We start from the raw sequence: 24542 nt of genomic DNA on the forward strand, positions 1-24542 counted from the left end.
GCTCACTACCATGCCACGAATATCAGGCATTCCTCTCCCTGTGTCCTGTGTGTACGAAGCAACAAAAACCGCAGTTTGGAAGATGCAAATCTCCCTTTTTATATAAGCAGCCTTTACTTGGTGATGCGGCTTGTTTATGTCGGAAGGAGCCTCAAAATATGACAACATTTAAAGCATGTTGTTGGGGGGGGGGGGCAGGGAGGGTACCAGAGGAATATTTTTAGCCACAGCAGCTCATGTTATATAACCAGACCATCTCATGGGACACCCGAAATAGGACTTGAAATAGCCAGCGATGACAAAAGGGGGTGGAAGGTCCTTGGTGGAGAGTGCAGCTTCTCAAGATTCCAATATTGCCCATCCCTTTCCCTTTGAGAAATCTGATCTGGACAATAAGGGAATAAACTGTTCCCTTTTCACATTTTTTCTTTTTTTCCTCTCCATTTCATCTTTTAATTAAAGTCTCGGCTAGAAATTTAGCCTTCAAGTCCACCTGCTGAAAGTGTGAAGTGAAGACTAGTTCTTTCAGCCTGATGTGTGTGGGGAGATGTCATTAAGGAAGATGTAGCTCCCAGAATTTTATCTGTCACCGGTAAGAGTTAGAACCATTGATCTGAGAGAGCCCTGGCCCCTCCTTTGTTCTCCTAGGCACCCTTGAGCCACACTTGTCAGGACTGCTGTGGACCGCCATGCTGATCTCCTTGGCCATAGTCATCGCCCTCCCCAAGCCCCACGGCATCCGAGCGCTCATTGCTTCCACTATCCTCCGACTCATCTTTTCGGTTGGCTTGCAGCCCACGTTGTTCCTTCTGGGCGCTTTCAATGTAAGTATGGAATGATTTCATTTGTTTCCCAGCACTTCCCTGCCTTTCTGGCTCCTAGGAATGTTTTTTGTCTGAATCCAAGAAGCAGAACACCGCGAATGAGGCGCCATCCCAGTGGCCAGTCTGGTCCCTTTCACATATAGCCATTCTCGAGCCGGTGGAGTGACTGACTCTCCCAGCATCGCCAGCCCATGATTGTTTCTCACATCCCTCCCCTCCTTGTTGTTTTCACTGCCACCATCCTAACATGGGCTCCCATTGCCTCTTGGTGGGATGATCCTCATAGCTTCTTTCCAGAATTTTCCACCTCTACCCTCTCTCCCCTCCTCCATATGCTCAGATCTGTTTATGTCATCCCTCATCAGCCTCCACCTCCACTAAAAACCCTTCAGTGTCTCCCTGTAGCTTCCCAGACAAAATTCAGTCTTTAAATTGGCATTCAAGAGGTAGAGCAATACCACCCCACTAATTGTCCTTCATGTCCTCTGCATTACAGCCAAACTGGGCTGCTGGCTACCACCATGCTTTCCTGCCTCTTTGCTTTTATCTCTGTTGTTCTCAATGCCTGAAATTCCTCTCTGCCTATTGAATTCCACTCATCCTTTAAAGCTGACTGCCATTATTCCTTCCATGAAGTTTTCCTTGAGCCCTTCCTACTTAGTAAAGACCTTTCTCCATGAATTTTTTTCTTTTAAAAAAGAATTTTTTTTTAAATTTTAAAATTTTAAATTAAAAAAATTTTTCTCTGTATTTTCTGTCTTAGTATTTATTCTATTCTAAGACAGAAGAGTGGCAAGGGCTAAGCAGTCCAAGTGAAGTGAAGGCTTGTCCAGAGTCACACAGCTAGGAAATGTCTAAGGCCGGATCTGGACCCAGGTCCTACCTACTCCAGGCCTGATGCTCTATCCACTGTGCTACCTAACTGCCCTTCCATGGATTTTTACATGCTGCTTTTTTAGAACCTTTTATATACATGTACTTTATATATAGTTACTGATTGCATCTTATATCTTTCTACTAGAGTGCGTGTAAGCTCCATGAGTAGAGACCCTGGATTTTTCAAACCTTTGTAACTCCCCCAGCTCTTAACACGGTGCTCAGTACACAGGAGGCAGATATTCTGCTGAACTGAGAAATCTGGGGTCTGTGAATTATCCCTAGAATTTGTTTCTCCTCTTCTCCATGTCATTTTTAGGCCATTTCACGGATAGTGGGGCATCGTCCTCAGAAGCCAGTCAGGGGACGAGGTAGGAGATGGCGGTGGGGTAGAGGAAAGACTGAAATGCAAATCAGGTCATTTTGCTTCATGTATCGAACCAACAAAGATTTCCAAGGTGCTGTGCTAGGTAGCACTTGTTTGTCGTTTGGTCATTCAGTGGTGTCTGTCTCTTTGTGGCCCTGTAGACCGTAGAACACTGATGCCATCTGTAGGGGTTTTCTTGGCAAAGATACTGGAGTGGTTTGACATGCCCTTCTCTAGTGGATTAAGATGACACATGTACAACCCAGTAGAATTGTGCGTTGGCTACAGGAGAGGGGTGAGCGGAGGGGAGGGAAAGAACATGAATCATGGAACCATGGAAAAATATTCTAAATTAATTAACTAAATAAAGATTTTAAAATCCAGTGGATTAAGAGAAATTGAGATTAAGTGATTTGTCCAGGGTCACACAGGTAGTAAGTATCTCAAGTCACAGTTGAACACAATTGATTCCAGGCCCAGCATCGAGCCAGTGTGATCATAATCATAAGACCTGGCCTCTGCCCCCAAGAAACTCATGTCCTAATTAAGATTAGAAGACATACACCAATAAAACAGCACAAGATTTCAGTAGTAATTGGGGACAACAATTAGAGGTATCAGGAGGCAGTACATAATTAATTGAGAAAGGAGTGAGCAGTGAAGACAAGCTCATGGTGGAGAGCGGTCACTTGAATACGTTAAGCAAAAAGCATTTATTTATTAAGTACTTGCTATGTGCCAGGAACCCTGCAAAGCAGTTGGGGTACAAACATAAAAGTGAGACGATCCCGGCACTCAAGGAATTTCTATTCCAGTAAGGGGAAACATAAATAGCAAAATGGCAGCCTGGGAATGGACTGGAGACTCGGGGGAATTGATTGGCATGCCTTTTTCCAGAAGCAGCAATAATATAGATTGAATTACAATTCCCAGCTCAGGCTAGAGGGGAAAGGCAGTGGGACTGGGTGGATTGCAAAAGGAATGCTGGTATCACTGAGATAGGAAGGAAAGGTTTAAAAAAAAAATGGAAGGGTGGATGGTGGAGCTTGAATGTGATGCATGGACTGTCGCTACCCTGGGGCTGGCCCTTGTGGCCTTTGTAAGGTTTTACCCATTGACTCACAGATTGTGTGACCCAAGGGCAGGAGTTCCCAAACTGGGACAGCTCCCCAGAGCATGGTCTGGAGGGTAGAGCGGCAAAGTGAATAGGAAGAAGACATCTGGTCAGAAAGGTTTCATGGAGGGGCAGCTGGATGGCTCAGTAGATTGAAAGCCAGGCCTAGAGACAGGAGGTCCTGAGTTCAAATCTGGCCTCAGACACTTCCTAGCTGTGTGACCCTGGGCAAGTCACTTAACCCTCATTGCCTAGCCCTGTAACAAATAAAATTAATATATAAGGATATATATAAAGATATTAGGGTGTAAAAAAAAAGAAAAGAAAAAAAGAAAGGTTTCATGGAGGTAATGGAGTTTAATCTGGGTCCTGTAGTTCTTGGGTGGGAAGAAAAGAAGGGGATGAAATTCTATTCAGGTGGAACAAGGTAAAAAAAGTCAGAGAACTAGGAAATTGCAAAACACATCTTGGAAATGATAAATAGATTGCTTGGGCTGAAATAAAGGGTTGTAGAAGGGTGTAGTGAGAGGCAGGATTTGTGGTCAGAGTGCAGGAGGCTTTGAATGCAAGGAAAAGGAAACTAAATTTTTTTTCTTTCTACAGACACTGGGAGCCCTTGCTAGTTTTCTCAGCAGGAGGGATGATGTGTATTGAATAGCATTTGATGAAGATTAATCTGGCAGTATTAGAGGGCAGAGAGCCTGGAAGAAGGAGGGGAGGGATGGTGGGAGCAGTCATTCATTAAGTGCCTACTATGGGCTAAGTGCTTAATGAATATTATTAATAAGCTAGAAGGCTGTTTGTTGCAGTTGTCCTAGCATGAGTGGTAAGGGCCCAAGTGGTGGTAATGAAATAGATTGGAAAAAGCATTTCTGCCTGATGCCTATGGAGAAGAGGAGGGGCAGAAACATAGATCTTAGAGCTTGACGGAGTCTCCAGCAATGTAGTGCAGTGGATGGAAACAAAACTCAGGCTGGCGGACTTGGGGTTTGAATCCTGTCTCTGATACCTGTCAGCTGTTTTGTGTTATCTATAAAAATAAAACCTCTAAGCTCTCTACTACTTCTGAATCTGTGATCCCAGGATCATTGCATGTAGTCAACTGTTATCATTACTCTTCTCACTGGATGACTCTGGTTTTGAATCCTAAGTGATAAGGAAAATGGTCAGTGAAATTTGGAAAGACCAGGGAACATGTTTTGGTAAAGGTAGAAACTGAGCTTCAGATACATTAAGTTTGAGTTGATAGAAGAACACCCAAATGTGAGGGTCCCCAAGCAGTTGGAAGCATCCCCCATTAGAGTGGGTGAGGCGGGAGGTAGAGATTTGAAAGTCATCCCTAAATAAGGAATTAACGGAGGGGAAAATATAGAAAGAAGAGCTGAAGACTAAACCTTGGAGAATGTTCTCATTTAGGGAATGGGAGAAGGAAGGAAAGTTTCCTAGGAAACAAAGAAAGAGGAGTCCAAGCTAGGAGGAAAATGAAGGTAGTTTAATATCACAGAAATTCCAGAGAAAAGTAATTTTAAGGAAGTGGTCAATATTACTAAATGCAGGAGATAGGTTAAAAGAAAGGAAAAAATATTAAAGGCCATTGGTGATTTTTGAAAGAGGGATTTGAATTGAGTAGAAAGGGCAGAAGCCAAAGTTACAGGGTTAATAATAGTTAACAGAAATACAACAGTGAAGATTGTGGATAGACACCATTCATTCAAGAAATTTAAGTGTATAAAAGGGAGAGAAATGAAATGATAGCCAGAAGATCCAAAGAAGGGGGTTTTATTGTTGTTTGGAAAATGTGGAGAGACTTATAGCCTCTTAAAAATACTATCATCTCATTTAGGGAAGGGATACAGCATGCTTTTTGACCAAAAAGAATATAAATTTCTTGAGAACAGGAATTGGTCTTCCATTTTGTCTTTGTATCCCAAGTGCCTAGCACAGTTGGTTATAGTAGTTGTTAGTAGGAGTTTAATTAAGTGCAAGGGCAGTGTAGATGGCACAGTGAGTGCCAAGCCTGAAGTCAGAAAGACTCATCTTCCCGAGTTCAAATCTGGCCTCAGATACTTACTAGCTGTGACCCTGGGCAAATCACTAAACCCTGTTTGCCTCAGTTTTGTCATCTGTTAAAAAAAAGGGGGGGGGCTAAAAAAGGAAATGGCAAACCTCTTCAGTATCTTTGCCAGGAAAACCCCAAATGGGGTCATGAAGAGTGGGCAGGACTGACATGAATAAACAACAACAGATTAAATGTTTATTGGATTGTATTGAGCCCATGCTGCTCCATCATCATCATCACAGACAAGCTAGAATCAACTCTTTACCCCATGGGAAAATTCCAGGTCATCAGGTCAGGTATTGAAAAGTCACCTTTTAGATATTAGAATGTTCATATTCTGAGGGTGTCTGGAGAATTTCGAAGAACTTAGATTCCTGTGCTCTGTTTCTTATCTGATTCCGGAGAAGCTCAGTTACTCTTACCAACCAGATGAACTGGTAGCATGTTGCAAGCACCAGAGCCAAGATGATGATAATGGCGGAAGAGTCAGTTGAGTCATTTGAAGATTCCTCTCCAGGATTACGTGGATACCAGCTCCTTGTCTTGTCTTACTCGAGCTAAATTTCAAAGCAGATCATTTCTCTTGAAAGGGCAGATAAATTGACAATAGTGTGACCCCAGAGAAACTCTGAATTTCTTTTCCAAAGAAAGATTCTCATCCCTTATTAGATTGTGAGCTCCTCACCCTATGGAGTCAACTAAAAACTAATTGAAGCTGTTCATTTGAGCAAAATCGCAGGCTACAAATTCAATCCACATAAGTCACCAATATTTTTATATATATATTTCCAACAAAATCATCAAAAGGAGATTAAAAATCCCATTTAAAATAACCACAGAAGGTATAAAATACTTGTGAGTCTACCTCCCAGGATGAAAACAAGAATTGTATGAATACACACACAAACACACACAATTTTGACACAAGTAATGCCACCTCTAAGTAGAGAAATATTATTGTTTATGGACAGATCAAGTCAATTTAATAAAAAGTTACAGCATCACCTAAATTAACCATCCAATACCATTCCAATCAAACTACAAAGAGATTATTTTATAGAACTAGAAAGAACAATAACAGAATTAATCTGATTGAACAAAAGGTCAAGAATCTAAAGGTAAGTAGTAAAAAAGTGAGGGTTGGGAGCTGACAACTTAATAGTACTAGATATCAAACTATACTACAAAGTAGTGATTATCAAGATAATTTGGTGCCAAGTAAGAAATGGAGAGATTGTCCAGTGAAGCAAATGAGATATATGATATAGAGAAGCAAAAGAGTAGTGTTTGAAAAACCCAAATATCCCAGGCAAGAACTCACTATCTGACAAAAACTGTTGGGAAGACTGGAAAGCACCAACATTTCATTTTGTATGCTAAGATAAGTTCTAAATAGGTATATGATTTAGAAAGCATGAAATCCTAAATCAGAGGAGCAAGGAAGAAATTACCTATCAGATCTATAGATATATGGTAAGAGTCCATGACCAAATGAGATAGAAGAGATCACAGAAGGTAAAATAGTTTGTTTTGATTGCATTATATTAACAAGGTTTTTGCACAACAAAACCAGTGTAAGTAAAAGTAAAAAAGAAACAGGCAAATTGGAAACTGCAGCCAATTTCTCAGTCTTAGATTAATAGGGAAGTGATTCAGATTTATAAGAATAAAAGCTATTCTCCATTTGATAAATTCATATCAAAGGATATTGTGTGAAGGAAAATGTTTTTCCTCTCTCTAGTGGGGTCACACACTTGACCTCAACTCCTGTTGACTTGGAGTCCATAACCGTGTGAAGGAAATCATTGGGTAAATTGAGTCACGGGGATAGAATGACAGCCAGAAAAATGCAGCAACCGAGTCAAGAGTCATGAGACAGGGGGAAGGGCTTAGTCCCCTGCACTTGCGCCCCCCCTGGAGAGCCCAGGCAAAATAGAAAGCCTTAGTTGGCTCCTGACACATGAGGTGTGAGAGATAAGGAGTGGGGAGTAGGTTTGATAAACTGAGGCAAGAGTGGATTTTGCTTTTTTTGCTTCTGTTTGGTGCTGACTGGACCTCCCTGTGAGTGTGGCTAGGAAGCCTCATGAAATGGCCATAGAATAGCAAGCTAAATGGAGCAGTAAGTAAAATATGTATCTTTCTCCTATTTTTCCATCTTTTTCCCCTACTTCTTTTGATTTAATAAAATGATCAATTTGAGGCCAGTCTCGTCATTTTCATTCTTACGATATGAATAGACAGTTTTCAGAAGAAAAAAATCTAAGTTCTCAATAGTGACATGAAAAAGATCCTCTAAATCACTAGTAATTGGAAAAATGCAAATTAATACATCTCTCAGACTCTGCCTCAGACTCATCAGATTGGCAAAGTTAACAAAAAGGGGGAAGATGCCAGAGGGATAGTATTGTAAACAGATACATCAACAAACTATTGGTAGATTTGCAAACTGGTCCACCCATTTTGGAGAGCAATTTGGAACTATGTCTCAAAAGCTATAGAACTGTGCACACCCTTTGACCCAGCAATACTACTACTAGATCTATATCCCAAAGAAATCAAAGACAGAGGCAAAGGATCTATGAGTACAAAAATATTGATAGCAACTCTTTTTAGAGTGACAAAGAATTAAAACTGGGAAGTGAGGTGATAGTGGTAGAACCTATCCACTGAGGAATGGCATGAACAAGTTGTGGTGTATGAGTGAGATGGAATATTATCATGCTATAAGAAATAATGAAAGGGATAGTTTCAGAGAAACTTGGGAAGACTTAATGAACTGATGCAGAATGAAGTGAGAAGAATCAGAAGAACAACTTATAAAAAACAACAAATTGTAGACAAACAACTTTGAAAAATTTGAAAACTAAACACGATGATCAACTGCAATTCCAGAAGACTCATGATGAAACATGTTGCCCATCTTATGACAGAGAGGTCATGGGATCAGAATGTATATACTGGGGCAATTTTTTGAACATGGACAATGTGGGAATTTGTTTTGCTTCACTATATATGCTTGTAACAAGGTTTTAGTTTTTCCTGCTTTCTTAAGAAAGTGGGAAAGGTAGAAAAGGTTCAAAATAAAATTTAATCTAAAAAAAAATTGTGAGCTCCTCAAAGACATAACTGGAGAGTCTCACCGAATTGTGCCTTCATGATGTTTAGGATGTGGTAGAAACTTAGCATGTGTTTTTAATCAAGATTAACACAAAGTTACTGACAAGGTAAATTCTTTGGCATACTCAAGTAAGGAGGTTAGAAATGACTCATTTTGAAAATCATAATCTGTGTTTCATGTGTGTGCACATGTGTATGTGTGTTTTGGTCATAAACAACAGCATCTGATAAAGACAAAATATTCTCCTGTTTCATATATAATTTGTAATGTACCTGAAAACCAAAGTAAATAGTTGACTAGATCAGCAAAATTTAGCTTTGGGATACTCCCTATTTTGCTATTAGAGCATGTACCTTTGGACCAAAGTAGTCTAATATGGCAGCTTTAAACAATGGTGACTGGAATGGCATGGGCGAGAGGAGGTTTGGATGGGGGAGGGAGAAGCAAGTTGCCATTAGCTTTTATAATTCTAATTTGAAGGCAGTCTACTGTTTCTAACCTTTCCTGTCCTCTCTTAGGTCTGTAATAAAATCATTTTCCTGATGAGCTTTGTCGGGAACTGTGGGACCTTCACAAGAGGATACCGAGCAATGATCCTGGATGTTGAGTTCCTTTATCATCTGTTATATCTCCTTATCTGTGCCATGGGACTCTTTGTTCATGAATTCTTCTACAGTCTGTTGGTAGGTAACTAACTGCCTTTTGGGTTCAGTTGTTCTTGATCTTTTGCTATGGCTAAGACTCTGGGCTCAGGGCTGATGACAGCAGACATCTAGAGGCTTTCACTTGGGTTATCTCACTTGATCCTGCCAACACCCTTGGGAGGCGGTCAGACAGCAAGCGCTCATCAGGCACCAATAATGTACAAAGACAGGCAAGAATGTAGTCCCTGCCCTCAGAGAGGGCAACTCTGTAAGTGCACACAAGGAATGTAGAATGGATGGGAGGTCCTGGAAGGAGAGATGGAAGAGGACTGTCTCCTGCCCAAGGTGGGATTCGAGCTGAGCCTTGGGAGAAGCCAGAAGGCAGAAGGGAGAGGTCCAGGGGGAATGGACATTGAAAAGCCTCCAGATAGACAGGGCAGGTGGCTTTACAAGTAAAGAAGCTAAGGGTTCCAGCCCAGGGATATTGGCTTCTGGTCAGTGTTCTTTCTACCCCATCATCTCATTCCTAGCAATGAGGCTGTTGTTTTTAATTATGCCGGCAAAGGAAATTCCACATATTACAGTCATAATTAGGCAGCACATCTATGTACAGTAATTGGGGAATAGGAAGAGAAGTTCACAGGAAGTAGGCCTAATGTTAAAAGGTCTGAGAACGCTTAATTATAGTCTTCTGTGTAATTTGCAGCAAGTTACATTTTCTGCTTCCCAATTATAAAAAAAAATTATACCTTAAAAAGGGTCAAAATAAAAGTTTCTCCCCTTCCCTGGAGCCCTCTCCTTTCTATTTTGGCCATCTTGGGCCTGGATAGACATATCCAATTTTCAAAGTACATAGAATATTCAAGGTATATTTGGGGGTTACTTGCTCCATCCAGATGTGTGACCAGGAACTGTTTCTGAACCAAAAGGTTTTGGGTGATGAACTTGCTATAGCTCTTGGGACAGAAGATCCTTCAAAACACATCATTTAATCCAGATCCAAATCCAGTGGTTGATGTCTTCCTGAAATGAGTTGGTTCAGCTCCCTTTCCTAAGAGCTGGGTTTTTAATTACAGAATCAATTAACCATTATCTCCTTTGTTATTTGGATGGGAATACAGAACCTTGGCACAGAGATCCGGTCTCTTCTTTTTCCCCTGCATAAAATGAGAGCAAGTGTAAAGTTTCACTAATCTGTGAGTAATTCTGTCAGAGACTTGGTTACTGGCTTCAAAATGTGAAAATTTGAACTCCTTCAGATGTAAGTGTTAACTGGACAGATTAGACCAGCCAGGGGCTGAGACTCCTTTAAAAACTCAGCGTCTCCCTGCCCTGCCTCAGAATCCCTTATTGATGAAAGGTAGTTTAAGGTACTTCAAACTCTTTGTATGTTCCATTCTTCAGGGGTGACCTAGGACCAAGATTGGCTCTTTTCTCCCCGCCTTGGGCTGTTGGCAGGCAGAGTTTTTAAATTAACACGCTCAGACATTTGACCCGACAGTGGGATTTTAGGCAAAGGGGCCACCATCACCTAGGAAACGTTGCGCCACGGCATAGAGTATGTTTCTGTACCTAGACATCATTTGGGGTGGTGGGGAATGGCCTCTGTTTTGTGGTTGGAAGTGAGCATGTATTCTCAGGGCCAGAGTAGTCCAGGATACCCATTTATATTTATGTTTTACATTTATATAAACAAATATTTATGTATATACAGATTTTTTTTTAGATCAGAGTTCTATTGTGTGACTGCACAAGGTCTTACCTAGGTTCCTGTCCTTCCTGTGTGGGGGAGCTGAGATCAAATGCTGTAGAAAGAGTCTTTTATGAAAAAGAGAGGTCCCAGCATGCTCCCTTGGTGTTGCCTCCAGCCAGTGACTTCATATTCTTCTTTATTCTTTCACCTTACCCCTTTCACTGAGATGTGAAAGCTCTTTCCTTCGGTGAACCTTGTAACTCATAATGCAACTTGCTTTCAACATTTCTAATCTATCATCTAACATCAAGAGAAAATAAGAACAGCTCACAACTTCAGGAAATTCTACCCAAGGCTAGTTCTGTCCCAGTAGGGTCTGAGGACTGAAGCTCGCTGGTAGCCCAACTCTCACCCTGGCCTGAAGATTTGCCTGATCAGTGATCAGGAGATTGAAACATGGCGGCCCCAAGGCAACATTGATGGATTTGAGAACCACATGGAAGATACTGAAATCAGCCTTAACACACCCAAAGTAGCCTGGGATGCACCTGTAAGAATTTGGCTTGGTTCTAAGAAGTCTCTAGAAATTAAAGGCTCTAGACTGCTAGAAAGGTTATTTATCAACAAATCCCCAAACCAGATACTAATAATAGTGCTTAGTTTTTATATAGTGCTTTAAGGTTTACAATTGTATCTCCCTTGATCCTGACAACAACCTTGGGAGATAAGTGCTATTACTAGTCCCATTTTACAGATAAAGAAACTGAGGCTGAGTGACTTGCCCAGGGTCACACAACTAATAGGTAACCCTGTCTATCACAACTTACTGAGTATTGTTCTTTTTCTGGCTAATACAGACACACAGCCATCAAATGCTTCATTGCTAAGACCATGAGAGACATAAGAATAGCTGGTAGAAATTTAGTGAAAATATAAAAATACCTTCAAAATGATGGTCATCAGGAAATCTAGCTTGATACAGTGAATCAAGGGCTTTCAACCTTTTAAAAATATTTTTATTTTTAAAAAACCCTTACTTTCTGTCTTAAAATTGATACTAAATATCAGTTCCAAGGCAGAAGAGCAGTAAGAATTAGGCAATTGGTATTTGTTGACTTGCCCAGGGTCACATAGCCACAAAGTATCTGAGACCAGATTTGAACCCAGGTATTCCCAGCTCCATGCTGGCTCTCAACCCATTGAGCCACCACCTAGCTGCCACTTAACCCTTTTCAGGTCATGGCCCAGTGGCAGTCTGGTAGAGCCCGTGGACCTTCTCAGAATAATGTTTTAAAATGTATAAAATCTATGGCAGAGTGGATAAGGGGGCTCGACTTGGAGTCAGAAAGATCTGAATTCAAATTCTGTCTCAGACACAGCCCCGCTGTGCGATTCTGCAGGTGGCTTTAACTTCTCTCAAGCCCAATTTCCCCCTCTCTGAAGTGGAGATAAGAATAGCTCCTACCACAGAGGGTTGTTGTGACAATCCAATGGGATAACATACATGCTGCTTTTTGCAAACTTTAAGGAGCTCTATAAACGCCAGCTTTTACTGTAATAATAAAGTAAAATAGATTGAATTACAAAGGAAACCAATTAGATTAAAGTACAGTTATCAAAATATTTGGAAATAAAAACTCATAAACTCCAGGTTAAGAACCCCCGCAGTAAGATAAGAGTTTAGCGGGTTAATTATTAAAAGGTGCTGTTGCTTTCTACTGTGTATTCTCTATTAATGGAAAATATCAAATCACTATAACATGCTTCATTTAGCATTTTATGAGTGATGAAGGAGGGAGAGAAATAAGCATTTTGGGGGTGCCTACTATGTTCCAGGCACTGTGCTAAGGACTTTCTACATATCCCATTTGATCTTCACAAAAATCCTGTGAGATGGGTTGAGTGTCATCTTTTCCCACTTTACAGTTGAGGAAACTGAGGCAAAAGAGGTTAAGAAACTTGCCCTGGGATGCATAGCTGGTGTCTGAGGCTGAATATGAACTCAGATCTTTCTCGACTCCATGCCTAGCACTCTGTCCAGTGCACCAGCGGCTGCCTATAACATTGCTATTTGGATGCCTCGACATCTACTTTGAATGTTGACTCTGGGATCTTGGAGGCTGTGACAATGGAGCACAAAGTCAGGAATGATAGTCCTATTTTCCAAGGAGCGGCTTAGCGGATCCCTGGGAGGCACATCACCATGGGGTTGGTAGCCTGGGGATGAAATATTTCTGTTCATGGTGACCCATGAAATACAGAAAAATTCTAAATGGCTTTCAGTCCTGCATGACCCCCCTTTACTGCTTCTGCAAGGAAGGTGCCAGAGTGATGGGAAAAGCAGCAAAAGGCACTCAGAATCACATTATAGAAGAACTGTCAACAAATTTCAGTTTTCCTGTCGATCCTTGAAAGGTGAAATCTTTGTCCAGTGACTGGCAAATGGACATGTCACGGAGGGACCTGAACCACAGCAGCCACAACGTTCTTGTTTTAAACAAAACCAGAAAAAAAGGAAGAAAATTGCAGATAAATGGAAGGATCGCTCCCAGAGAGAGATGTTTTTTTCCTATGCCCCAAAGCGACACAGATGTTTCATGTGACATTTGGCCACCCAGGATTGTAGTTCTTAAGTATTTTCAGACAGATCACTGTGAAAATTAATGTGGTTTATGCACCAGCATCATTTGCCAAGGATGAAGTGCTAAAGAAATTCAAGGAAGCACTTGATAAGACCCTTCAAATCAAACTAACATTAGAGGTGGGAAAAGATGAGAATGAGAAAAATGATATTAGAAAATGTGGCTTAGAAGAAAGAAGTGAGAGAGGCCCAAATGTATAACTTATACAATTTCTTCCAAAAAGACTCAGTAGGTGCTGGACATGACAAGCACCAAATAGCATCAGAGACGATGATATGGAGTATATTTTAACAGATAGGAAGAACCTTATCATGTCTGTCATAGGAAGGGCCTTAATGTGTCTGTGGGAGTTAATTCCAAGGTAGTCAGGACATCAAATTGGCAGAATATATCATATACTCTGTCACATCAGAATATGTAATAAAAAAATAAAGAATACTCTTGAGAGAAACATGGCATATGATCAAGATTTAATTCTCAATTATTTAAAAAACTTAAAAAATTAAAATGGGAAATGGACAACAGAATTGATATTGATGTCAACTGTTAGAATAATTTTACCAAGAAGTTAAACTAATATAAATTAATTTCTAGGAAAAGGAGACCAGAAAGAGCGTAGAAATCCCTAATAAGGTCAGAAAACATTGTGACATTCTCCTGAATGGAAGGATGGCTGCCAAAGGAAGCACTATATTAGAGCAGAAACTCATCCATAAAATCTAACAAATAAGGATAATAGATGATTATGAGCAGTATCATCTCATAAGTCAGAGATAAGCAGTGAAGGGTGAAATCAGTTTAAAGAAAGCTTGGCAAGATATTTAACTAAGTAGTTATCTCAAGGGCATTGAAGAATAAAAAAGCAAAAGGGGGCTACAGAGGAAAAAATGGAAAAGATTTCCAAAAATTGTCACAACTATTTTCTTCATCAAGGAGAGTGAAACCATGACATCTAGACCTAACAACATAGTTCCTGAGGTGCTTAAACAGGAAGCAACTTGATATTAAAAAGATCAAAGATAAGAACAGCTGTATTAGATCATTATATCCAGAGGAGATCCATACTAGAGATGATAGAGTTGTGATATCATTGAGGCCTTGATGCAAAGGAAGAGGAAAAGAGGGAAGTTGTCAAAGGTATGGAAAGAATCTCAAGACTTTATTGATTAAAAAAAAAGGAGACCAAGAAAACAACTACTGACCTATATATCTTCCCTCCCATCTATATAAAATCTCTATGAGAATATTCTATATGTGAATTAAAAGTATTCTCAAAGAGGGTATGAGTAGAAAGTAAGCTGGTCTTCTCAAGTAATATTCGATGATGAACTTATCACACTGATGACAGATGTAGAAAATAAAAGATCTCATTGTGTTGGTGTTTATCATTTGTTGATTATGAAAAACCATTCAACTAAGTTAAACAAAATTCCACCTTATAAGTTCTTGCAAAATAGGTTGTCTCTCACATGCACACACACACACACATATACATATATATGTATACATACATATATATTCAAGATCATTTAAGATTCCTTGGAAGATATAAAAACAAAAATGTCATTGTCCAATTACCTTCTGAAAATAAACATCAAATGAGCCAGAAAACGGGAAGATATATGCTTGCTAAAAGTGAACATAAAAGAGTGATGGAGACGATCTAGTGTTAAGTTCAGATTGAGAAGCAATTTCCTCCATTTTGTAAAAAATACAGATGCTCTCATTTATAGATAATAGACCCAAGACATTGCAAAGTCTCTTAGGAATGATCCATAATCACCCAGCATGAGAAAGACCAAATGAATGAAGAATATCCCAAATTTCAACATGTATCAAAGTGATCATCCTGTTATGTTAAAGCTTGGCCAACAGTATGAATGCCCAATAGGAATAAAATGCAGGTAGATAATGATCTAAGTTCAGAGTTTTAAAGAAGGAAGAGCATAGGCTTGTTTGGAAAACTACAAAGCATTTTTTATGGAACAAGAGATTCCTATAACAGCAAAAGCCCATCTTTTCCTTACAAATATTTGTGGAGAGGCAACAGGGTTACTTCATGGCAGAGACCTGAAACACTCCTGTCATTGAAGAGCTAAAGATGAGCATCCTGCCAGAGAGCAATGGAAGGATGCATTATTATGGAAGGGAACAAATTATAACCAACAGGGCACTCCAAAGAAGACGAGGAATAAAAGATGTCATTGGAGAATGATATGATAGAAAGAGAAGATAGGCAGGTCCCATGGGGAGAGTGAGGGAATGACAGTTATTTGTTTCAGGGTATTGTGGCATTGTGAGGAAGTGAGGCACACTTCCAGGATGATGGACAGCCCTTGGGTGCTAAGCTTTTAGAAGGAGATGGGTAAGAGTTGCAGAAGTTGGGCAGGCATGGGCTTGCAATCTGTCTTCTTGGAGGATTCTCACAAATCGATGAGATCACAGAACTTTTATACAAATGGGGTGATGTTCAGTTTGCCTAGTACCTTTCATATTTTTAGCCTAAGCCTTGTGTCTTACTCTTAATCTTTGTCTCGGGACATTAATCGGAGTTAAGGAGATGGACAAGCCAATTGGACCTTTCTGATGGGCCAGAAAATGAACAGACCAGAATAACAGAGAGGGTTAAAGACATTTGAGATCATCCATGCTACTCAGATTTTATGGATGAAGGAGCAGAGATTCAGATAATAAATCATTTCTCCAAGGTTGTGTAGTTTATTTATGTAGAGTTGAGACCAGAGCCTTTGGCTGCAGACACTCAGATGATGGCTTCTGTCCAGTATGCCACTTATCAGGTCACACTTCAAGTGGAGGTATGTGGAGGTAGAGATTCACACACCACTGAAAGAGTTCTTATTTGTCAAGGTCAACAGATTCATTCTATACTAAGGCCCAAAGAAGTAAGATGACTTGCCCAAGGTCACTCCTTATACCTTCCTCCTACCCTAAGACTGCAGTAGATACTCTGATGAAATGACTCTGGGCCAATTATGGGAACACATCAACACATCACATTTCATCCCCCATTTCCATACTTTTGCACAGGTTGCTCCCTATGCCTAAAACCTACTCCCTCCTCATCTCCAGTTCTCCAGTTTCCTGGCAATCAAATCGTACAAATTCTGGATTTACTTGACTTTGTACATGGTGCTCCCCCTCTTCCCTAAGAGAGTATAAGCTCTTTGAGGGCAAGGACTGTTTTTGATTTGTGTTTGTAACCCAGCACTTAAAACTATTGGGCAGATAGTAGGCACTTAGGATTCAATGCATGTTCCATGGAGCCAACTCCATGTGAGGAGAACCCCAAACAGTGAGAAAGCTTAGATCCATTTCACGTAAAGAACAATGAATATCAGAGAGTTTTTCCTACCACTAGGAATGTTGGGAAGGTCGAATGAGATAATATAAAATGTCAACTATTATCATTATCAGTTAGCCAATAGTCAACAAGCTCTTATTAATCACTTACTGTCGGCCAAGCACTCTGAATGCAGAGAAAGGTAAAAACAGCCTTTCCCCTGAAGAAATTCCCATTCAGATGAGGGAAATAGCATGTAAATAACTGACTATATAAAAATGTATAAGAAGTAAATGGGAGGTTGTCTCAGAGGAAAAGGTACTATGGCGATGGGGAGGAGAAGCTAGGAAAAACTGCTGTGCATTGGTACTTTTTAAATCCTTTTATAGAAATTATTGATAAAAATTTGAGTGAAATTTTGCCTTTTTTTTTAAAGCTTTTTGACTTGGTGTACAGAGAAGAGACTCTGCTTAATGTCATTAAGAGTGTTACTCGCAATGGACGATCCATCATCCTGACTGCTGTTCTTGCCCTGATCCTGGTTTACCTGTTCTCCATTGTGGGCTATCTGTTCTTCAAAGATGACTTTATCTTAGAAGTAGATAGACTGCCCAACGAAACCTCACTTCCAGGTCTGTTTGAAATGCTTCAGTCCTTTTATCTAGCTTGGAGGAGGGTGGAGTAGAGAGGGAGGGAGAGAGGAGCAAAAGTATAAATTATGTTAAGTATCAATTGTGTTTTTTCAACAAAATTAGTGCTATGACTAAGGCTACATGTCTTCTGCCCAACTGGAGAATAGAGTTTAAAACTAAATCCTTTAACAGGATTGAATATATTCTGCAAAGAATCGTGCTGTGTCCAAACACTTTTACAAGGTCGATTGTGATTTTGAACCAAAATTTAGCAATCTTGGGCAGCTAGGTGGTTCTAGTGGATACAGCGCTGGAGTCTGGAGTCAGGAAGACCTGAGTTCAAATGTGGCCTCAGATACTTACTGTGTGATGCTTGACAAGTCACTTACCCCTGTTTCCCTCAGTTTCCTCATCTGTAAAAATTAGCTGGAGAAGGAAATGATAAACCATTCCAGTGCCTTTACCAAGACAACCCAAAAAGGGGTCTGAAAACCCAGACACCACTAAAAACAACTAAACAACATTAGCAATCTCAGAGAACTCATGGATTTGAGTGAGGATCAGGTTCTTTGCTGTCACCAATTTATATACACCACAGTGCTTTTTTGTAAATTTTGTGCACCTAACACAAGAAATGCACATAATGTTCTGGCTAACTTTTGCTTACAGTTTGGGTTTCCTCTCTTTAAAACCTTAGTCTTAAAGATTACTCATCTGTGGGCACACACCTTCACCACACCCGTTGAAGTTAACTTCATTTTTCCTCTTGACCAACATGAAAATCTGAATTCAGTCATTCTGGGACCGAAATATCTTGTAATATCAATTAGCACGAGGTGCAGAATTTCTCTAGTTCTTGCTTGACAACATGCATAATTCAGTAGCGTCCAACCGAGAAGTTCTTTAAAGTGCAAGCAGCGGGCTACTGAGAGTCCAATATTTCTCATGAGCTATGCAGAAATTCACATCCTCTGTAGGTATAGTACAACTCTTATATTTGAATTATAGTTCAGCTACCTGACATCTAGGTAGAGAATTATTTAATTGGGTATGAATTAATGGCTTCAAGCATTTGAGCAAGATTTCAAATTGTTCACAGTAAACTTTGTTTTTACAGATACCAGTGAAAGTCTGGCGGGAGAGTTCCTGTATTCTGATGTGTGTAGGTTGGGGGCTGGGGAAAACTGTTCTGCTCCCGTACACACAGAAGGTAGGCACTTTTCATTTAGTAGCTTCTAAACCCCATCTTAAATTTGATTTCCCTCAAAGCCTTTGACACCACAGCTGAAGCTAAGACTTGCAGGTTGGTAGAGTGGTAGAGCTGGGAGGTACCACTGAGATCAGCTAGCCCCTTCCCTCCCCATTTTACCTATAAGGAAATTGAGACAGAGATAGGTTCACTGGAAGCAGGTTGGAACAAATTCTCTGCTTAAAAATGAAACTGCTAGCAAATGTTAGAAATGCTAGTGGTTTGGGTTTTTTGTCTTTTTTGGAGGGGAGAGCTGAAGAAAGGGCAGAAATACTGCATAAGAAGGTATCAGAAGATCCCTTGATAAGTAACATTGACTATTCATTAGGAAAGTTAGGAGTGAAAAAGCCCTTTTACTAGACTTTAGCCTGGGGAGACTGCCGTGGGGGAAAAAGGGGGCTGCATTATATTTACTTAGATCTTTACAGTATATATTTTCCTAGACATCTCATTTGAACTTCACAGTAGTCCTGTGAGGTAGGTAAGGAAGGGGTGATGTCCTCACTGGACAGATGAGGCCACTGGGCTCAGAGACATTAAGCAGCTCACCTAAATGAGTCAGGACTGGGACTGGGACCAGGATCCTACAGATTTCAAAAGGTGGGGAATATTTTAGATGTCATCAAAGGAAGGATGCCATTGGAACAGAACAGAGGAAGTTACTAGTGGTTAACACAACAGTTGTTGGAAATATGAAATGCTCTTCTTGACGGTCACCCATTTTGAATGGGACCATTTGGCTCTTTTGCCCTCAGTTTCTGAATTTATCTTCCTTTCATGCCTGTCCGCTAGCAAAGTGGCGTGCGAGACGTATAATATCAGAATCATAGTCTATATTTTCTCACCCTTTAAACCTGTTATTACTTGCTGTGTTAACAGAGCTGACTCCGGCAGAACAAATCGAAGAAGATAAAGAACATACGTGTGAGACATTACTGATGTGCATTGTTACTGTGCTGAGTCACGGGCTGAGAAGTGGGGGTGGAGTAGGAGATGTGCTCAGGAAGCCATCCAAAGAGGTAAATTAATATGGAAGGGGAAGGAAGGGAGACGTGGGTGGGTGATAGTGCACATTAAATGAGATCGAACGGACACTGAAGACAAATGGGGGAGGGGGGTAGCCAAATCAGTGGGGTCTGATGGCCAGTTGAGCATCCTTTCTCTAGAAAGGCTGCTCTGGTGGACCACGTTAGAGTCATATGTGGAGCCTGGCGGTCTCTAGAGGGACAGCTCTTATTCTGTGTATGTGGCATTTATCCCAGTCATCAAGTCCATATCCCAAAGATTCGCTGGCTCTGTGTCAGGGATATGCAAGAGCTAATGATTTAAAAGAGTCAGGTAGAAGAAAGAAAGAGTTGTAGAACTCAACCCAGGCCTAGTAGTTGTGCAGAAAGGAATGGTTTTCACTCGTTTCTGTAAATGGAGAGAAAGATATTAATGGGCACCAGGCCTTTCAGTTTGCCCTGACAGCTGAAGGTAGAAATGTCTAGTTTAAGCCTGCTTCCAGGTTTCCTGATGAGGCTTTGCCATTGAGCTGTCAGAACTAAAATGATAACGCTAATGGCTGGAATTAATTGTGACACTCTTTTTCTCGCAGGAACCTCTTTTTGCTGCCCGAGTGATTTATGACCTCCTGTTCTTCTTTATGGTGATTATCATCGTCCTTAACCTGATTTTTGGGGTCATCATCGATACCTTTGCTGACCTGAGGAGTGAAAAGCAGAAGAAAGAGGAGATCTTGAAGACCACCTGCTTTATTTGTGGTAGGTCTTGCTGCTCCCCTCAAGCCACCAAGAGGGAGGAGGTCCAAGTCAGCCTCCAGCTACCTCCACTGGGATGGCTAAATCTTGGGGAAAGCTGAGCCTTGAAGATGTGTCAGATGATGTGCCCTGGACTCCTGAGACATGGAATGTTCTCCTTATACTCTGAGTTCTCTGTCTGAGGGCCACAGAGCAAAGAATATTACTGGCGGAAACCCACTGCCTTCCCTAACTTAACCTGAGCAATATTCTCCTCATCACTACACTTCTCACAGCAGATCTGTTCCAAGGAACAAATTAAGGGTTCTGCTCTGCTCCATGTCCCCCTTTACCTACCTTGTAGCTCCCTGAACTTACCCCTTCTATTTTCATGCTCTTGTAACCCTCTACAGATTCAGAGGGAAGAAGATGTCTGTGTACATCTAAACTGTCAGAAATTTTTCTGGAAGAGAAAGAAGGGCAGTTGGGTGGCTCATTCAGTAAATATTTACTAATCCCCCACTATGTACCACACATTGTGCTAGGCACTAAGGATACAGAAAGGGGCAAAAGACAGCCCCTGCCCTCAAGGAGTTTATAGTCTAAGAGAGGAACAATATGCAAGCAAAATATATACAAAGCAAGCTACACACAGAACAAATAGTAAAGAATTAAAAGAGGGAAAGCACTGAAACTAAGAGGGGATAGAGAAAGTTTCCAACAAAAGAAAGGATCCTTAAAGGAAGCCAATAGGCAGAGCAGAAGAGCAGAGAAAGGAGAACATTCCAGACATGAGGGGCAACCAGAAGGACATGCCCAGAGCAGAGAGGTAGATTAAAAATCCATTAAAAAACATTAATTAAACATTAACATTTAAAAACCACTAATTAAAAAGCATTTATTAAGTATCTCCTTACTATTTTGGTCAGCAGAGAGGAAGGAGAGGGGAAGATACATACAGAAACATAAAGCATGCTTCAAACCCATCCAGAACTTAATCAGGATGATGTATTTCAATGTATTGTAAATTAATCTTTTGAGAATTAAGTAATTGTGGCTACTAGACTCTAAGCTCCCTGAGGCAAGAGCCATCCCTTATAGATATTTTTATCTCCCCCAGTTCCTAACACATTGCATTATATGTGGTAAACACTCCATAAATGCTTGAATTAATGAATTTGAAAAGGATACCATATTCCCCAAATTAACAGCTCTTCTAAGGAGTTGAATATGTAGCCTTAGCTGTTTTCCCATCACAGGTTGGTTCTTTTATCAGCATGGTGGGGGAGTCAGAAAACCTGAATTCATATCCTTGTCCAATTTCTTATTTCTTTTGGGCCAAGACACAGAACCTCTTTGACTCTCAGTTTCCTCACCTATTAAAAAAAATGAGGTGATTAAACCAAATCATCTCAAAAGTCCTTTCATTACAAAACCTCCAGTGGATGTCCACAGTATCCTCTCAAACCTACATTATGTTTAGAAATATGCACAAATATATATAAACATATAGTTAATATATATAAATTGCGTATATAATTTATATATTTTATAATATAATCATAATACAAAAATACACAAATGTATATTTAATATATTATCTATTCTATCTATATAATTTATATTTTTATAATATAATTGCATTATGTTATATAAATGTAATATATATGTAAATATAATATATATAATTGGGTTCATCGGCAGGCCCAGTAGATCCCCGTTTTTCGATAGAATTTATAGGACCTCCAGAGCTGGTCTTCCACGCTAATGGGAAGCTGTATTGTCTTCTTTTAGGCTTAGAGCGAGACAAATTCGATAACAAGACAGTCACTTTTGAAGAGCACATTAAAGAGGAACACAACATGTGGCATTATTTGTGCTTCATCGTCTTGGTTAAGGTGAAGGATTCTACCGAGTACACAGGACCGGAAAGCTACGTGGCGGAGATGATCAAGGTGAGTCCAGAAATCCTCTTCAAGCCCTCTTTGCCTCTTGGCGCCGCCTATTGGCGCCCGCTCTCGAAGTCTCGCGAGAATGAGCATCTCGCGAGAATGAGCGTCCTACTAAGACAGAACCATTTCAGCCGGGCACGTTTTTCTCACACCTGCCGGGAAAGCGTTTCTGGGAGACACAAGTAGGCCGGGGTCCTGTGAGGAGAGAGAAGTGTCTGAATCCCACGTGAATTTTCTCTGGGCTCGGAGACTCCCACAGACTTAGGCGAAGAGTGGGACATCGCCGGTCTTTAGGGAACAAGGGTGTTTCCAAGGCCTTGTGGGGGCTCGGAATTGGGGCTGTGGGAGTCTCCCAGCCAGCTGGCGCCAAACCTTGTTAAGGTGTTCAGGGGAGGGGAAGGGGGGGAGAGAGCGGCAGAAGGAATAGGCCCCAGCCTGAAAACTCTGGTTGTCTTTGTGGTTTAAACTTATCTATTCTGAGAAGGGGGAGAGGCCATTGTATTTGACTAGTTTTCCCCCAAATGACCCCCTACCTTCCTTTTTATTTTTTTTTTTATAACGCTGTGATTGTAAAACCTTGTATGCAAGCAGGGTCAAATCCAACTCTTGTTCAAAGGGGCAGGTTTTCGGTTCAGAGACATTTTCTGCCTGGCAGTTTATTGATTTGAGCGTAGTCATAGAGTAGCAGAGAGAACACAATGACCCAGACAGGCGAAATTGTGAAAAAGTCCACCCAGATTGATTGATAAGCAGAAGAGTTTGACAGAATTAGGGAATCTCTGAGACAGAAAACTGATGGAGGGCAACTGAATGAAGGCCTTGAAGGCCAAGAGGAAACATTTTGAGTATGTTAGGGAATGGGAAACCATTGTAGTTTGTAAGTATGAGTGTCACCGATGATTTGTGAAAGAGATGATTTTAATCATTTTCAAAGAAAGAATTAGCATCAAAGAAATGTAGAAAGCAGCACGGTGTGTCCATCTTTATGCTAAGCAGTAGACCAAGAAGTATGAAGCACATTCCCTATGTTTGAGGAGTTTTGTTGGAAAGTTAAGATACATAGGAAATGATTAAAGATCAAAACAAGCCTGTAGATAACAAATATTTAATTATGTGGTATAAATTAACTGATCTGGAGTCTAATAGGAAAAGATCTATAATGCAGTTGAGAATTGACCTTGAAATATCAGATTACCCCAGCTACTGGGTAAGAACCAAAACTGCTGGGAAGTCAATCTGACAGAATTTAGATTTAGACCAATGCATTATACAACATACCAAGATAAGCTCTAAAAACTTAAATTAAATATAAAAGGTAATATCATAAACAAATAGAAGAACAAGAGAAAAAATTACCTTTCAAATCAATGCATAGGGCAAGGGTTCATAACCAAACAAAGGATAAGGGAGAACCACAAAAAATAAAAGAACTAATTTTTTTTTTAAACCCTTACCTTCCTTTTTGGAGTCATTACTGTGTATTGGCTTCAAGGCATAAGAGTGGTAAGGGCTAGGCAATGGAGGTCAAGTGACTTGCCCAGGGTCACATGGCTAGGAAGTGTCTTAGGCCAGATTTGCACCTAGTACCTTCCCTCTCTAGGCCTGGCTCTCAATCCACCTTGCCACCCAGCTGCCCCCTAAAAGGACTAATTTTGATTGTATAAAATTAAAAATATTTTGGACAAAGAAAATTAGTGCAATTAAAATGAGAAGAGGAACAATTAATTGGGAAGGAAAATCTTTGTATCAAGTTTGTCTGATAAAAATTGTCATTTCAAATCATAAGAAACTGATTCAGAATTTTAAGAATAAGAGCCATTCCCTAATTAATAAATGGTCAAAGACCATGAATGAGCAGTTTTCAAAGGGAAAAAAAAATTTAAGCTACCAACTGACAGATGAAAGAAATGGTCCAAACCATTAATAATTAAAGCATTGCACATTAAAGCAAATCTGATCAGCCTCAAAATCATACCCATCAGATTGGCCAGGACAACAAAAAGGAAAAATAATGTATGTTAGAGGAGCTACAGGAAAATAGGTTCATTAATATGCTACAAGGGGAACTATAAAGTGGCCTAATCATTCTGGAAGCAATTTAGAACTATGTCCCCCAAGATATTAAACTGTATGTGCCCCTTCAATCCAATGATGCCACTATGAGACCTATCCCCCAAAGAGATCCACAAAATAGGAAAAAGAATGGTATGTACAAACAATTTTATGGCATCTCTTTTTGTGGTGCCAAACAACTAGAAACTAAAGGAGGGACCCTCTACTGCCAAATAACAAATTATGATATACAAATATAATGAAGGTGATCATACTATAA

The 24542-nt window shown here is 40.3% G+C and overlaps 1 protein-coding gene across 1 annotated transcript in view; it reads left to right on the forward strand.

The window, feature by feature from the left end:
- Positions 1–24542, forward strand: part of ITPR1 (inositol 1,4,5-trisphosphate receptor type 1) — a 405812-nt gene that overhangs the window by 343622 nt on the left and 37648 nt on the right. The window contains exons 48-54 of the mRNA XM_044675941.1: positions 649–824; positions 8877–9041; positions 17075–17270; positions 18388–18480; positions 19399–19538; positions 20117–20282; positions 22053–22213. Coding sequence (XP_044531876.1) covers positions 649–824; positions 8877–9041; positions 17075–17270; positions 18388–18480; positions 19399–19538; positions 20117–20282; positions 22053–22213 — 1097 coding nt within the window. The remainder of the gene's footprint in view (positions 1–648; positions 825–8876; positions 9042–17074; positions 17271–18387; positions 18481–19398; positions 19539–20116; positions 20283–22052; positions 22214–24542) is intronic.

Source organism: Gracilinanus agilis, chromosome 1 (assembly GCF_016433145.1).
Source record: "Gracilinanus agilis isolate LMUSP501 chromosome 1, AgileGrace, whole genome shotgun sequence".
NCBI classification, from domain to species: Eukaryota; Metazoa; Chordata; class Mammalia; order Didelphimorphia; family Didelphidae; genus Gracilinanus; species Gracilinanus agilis.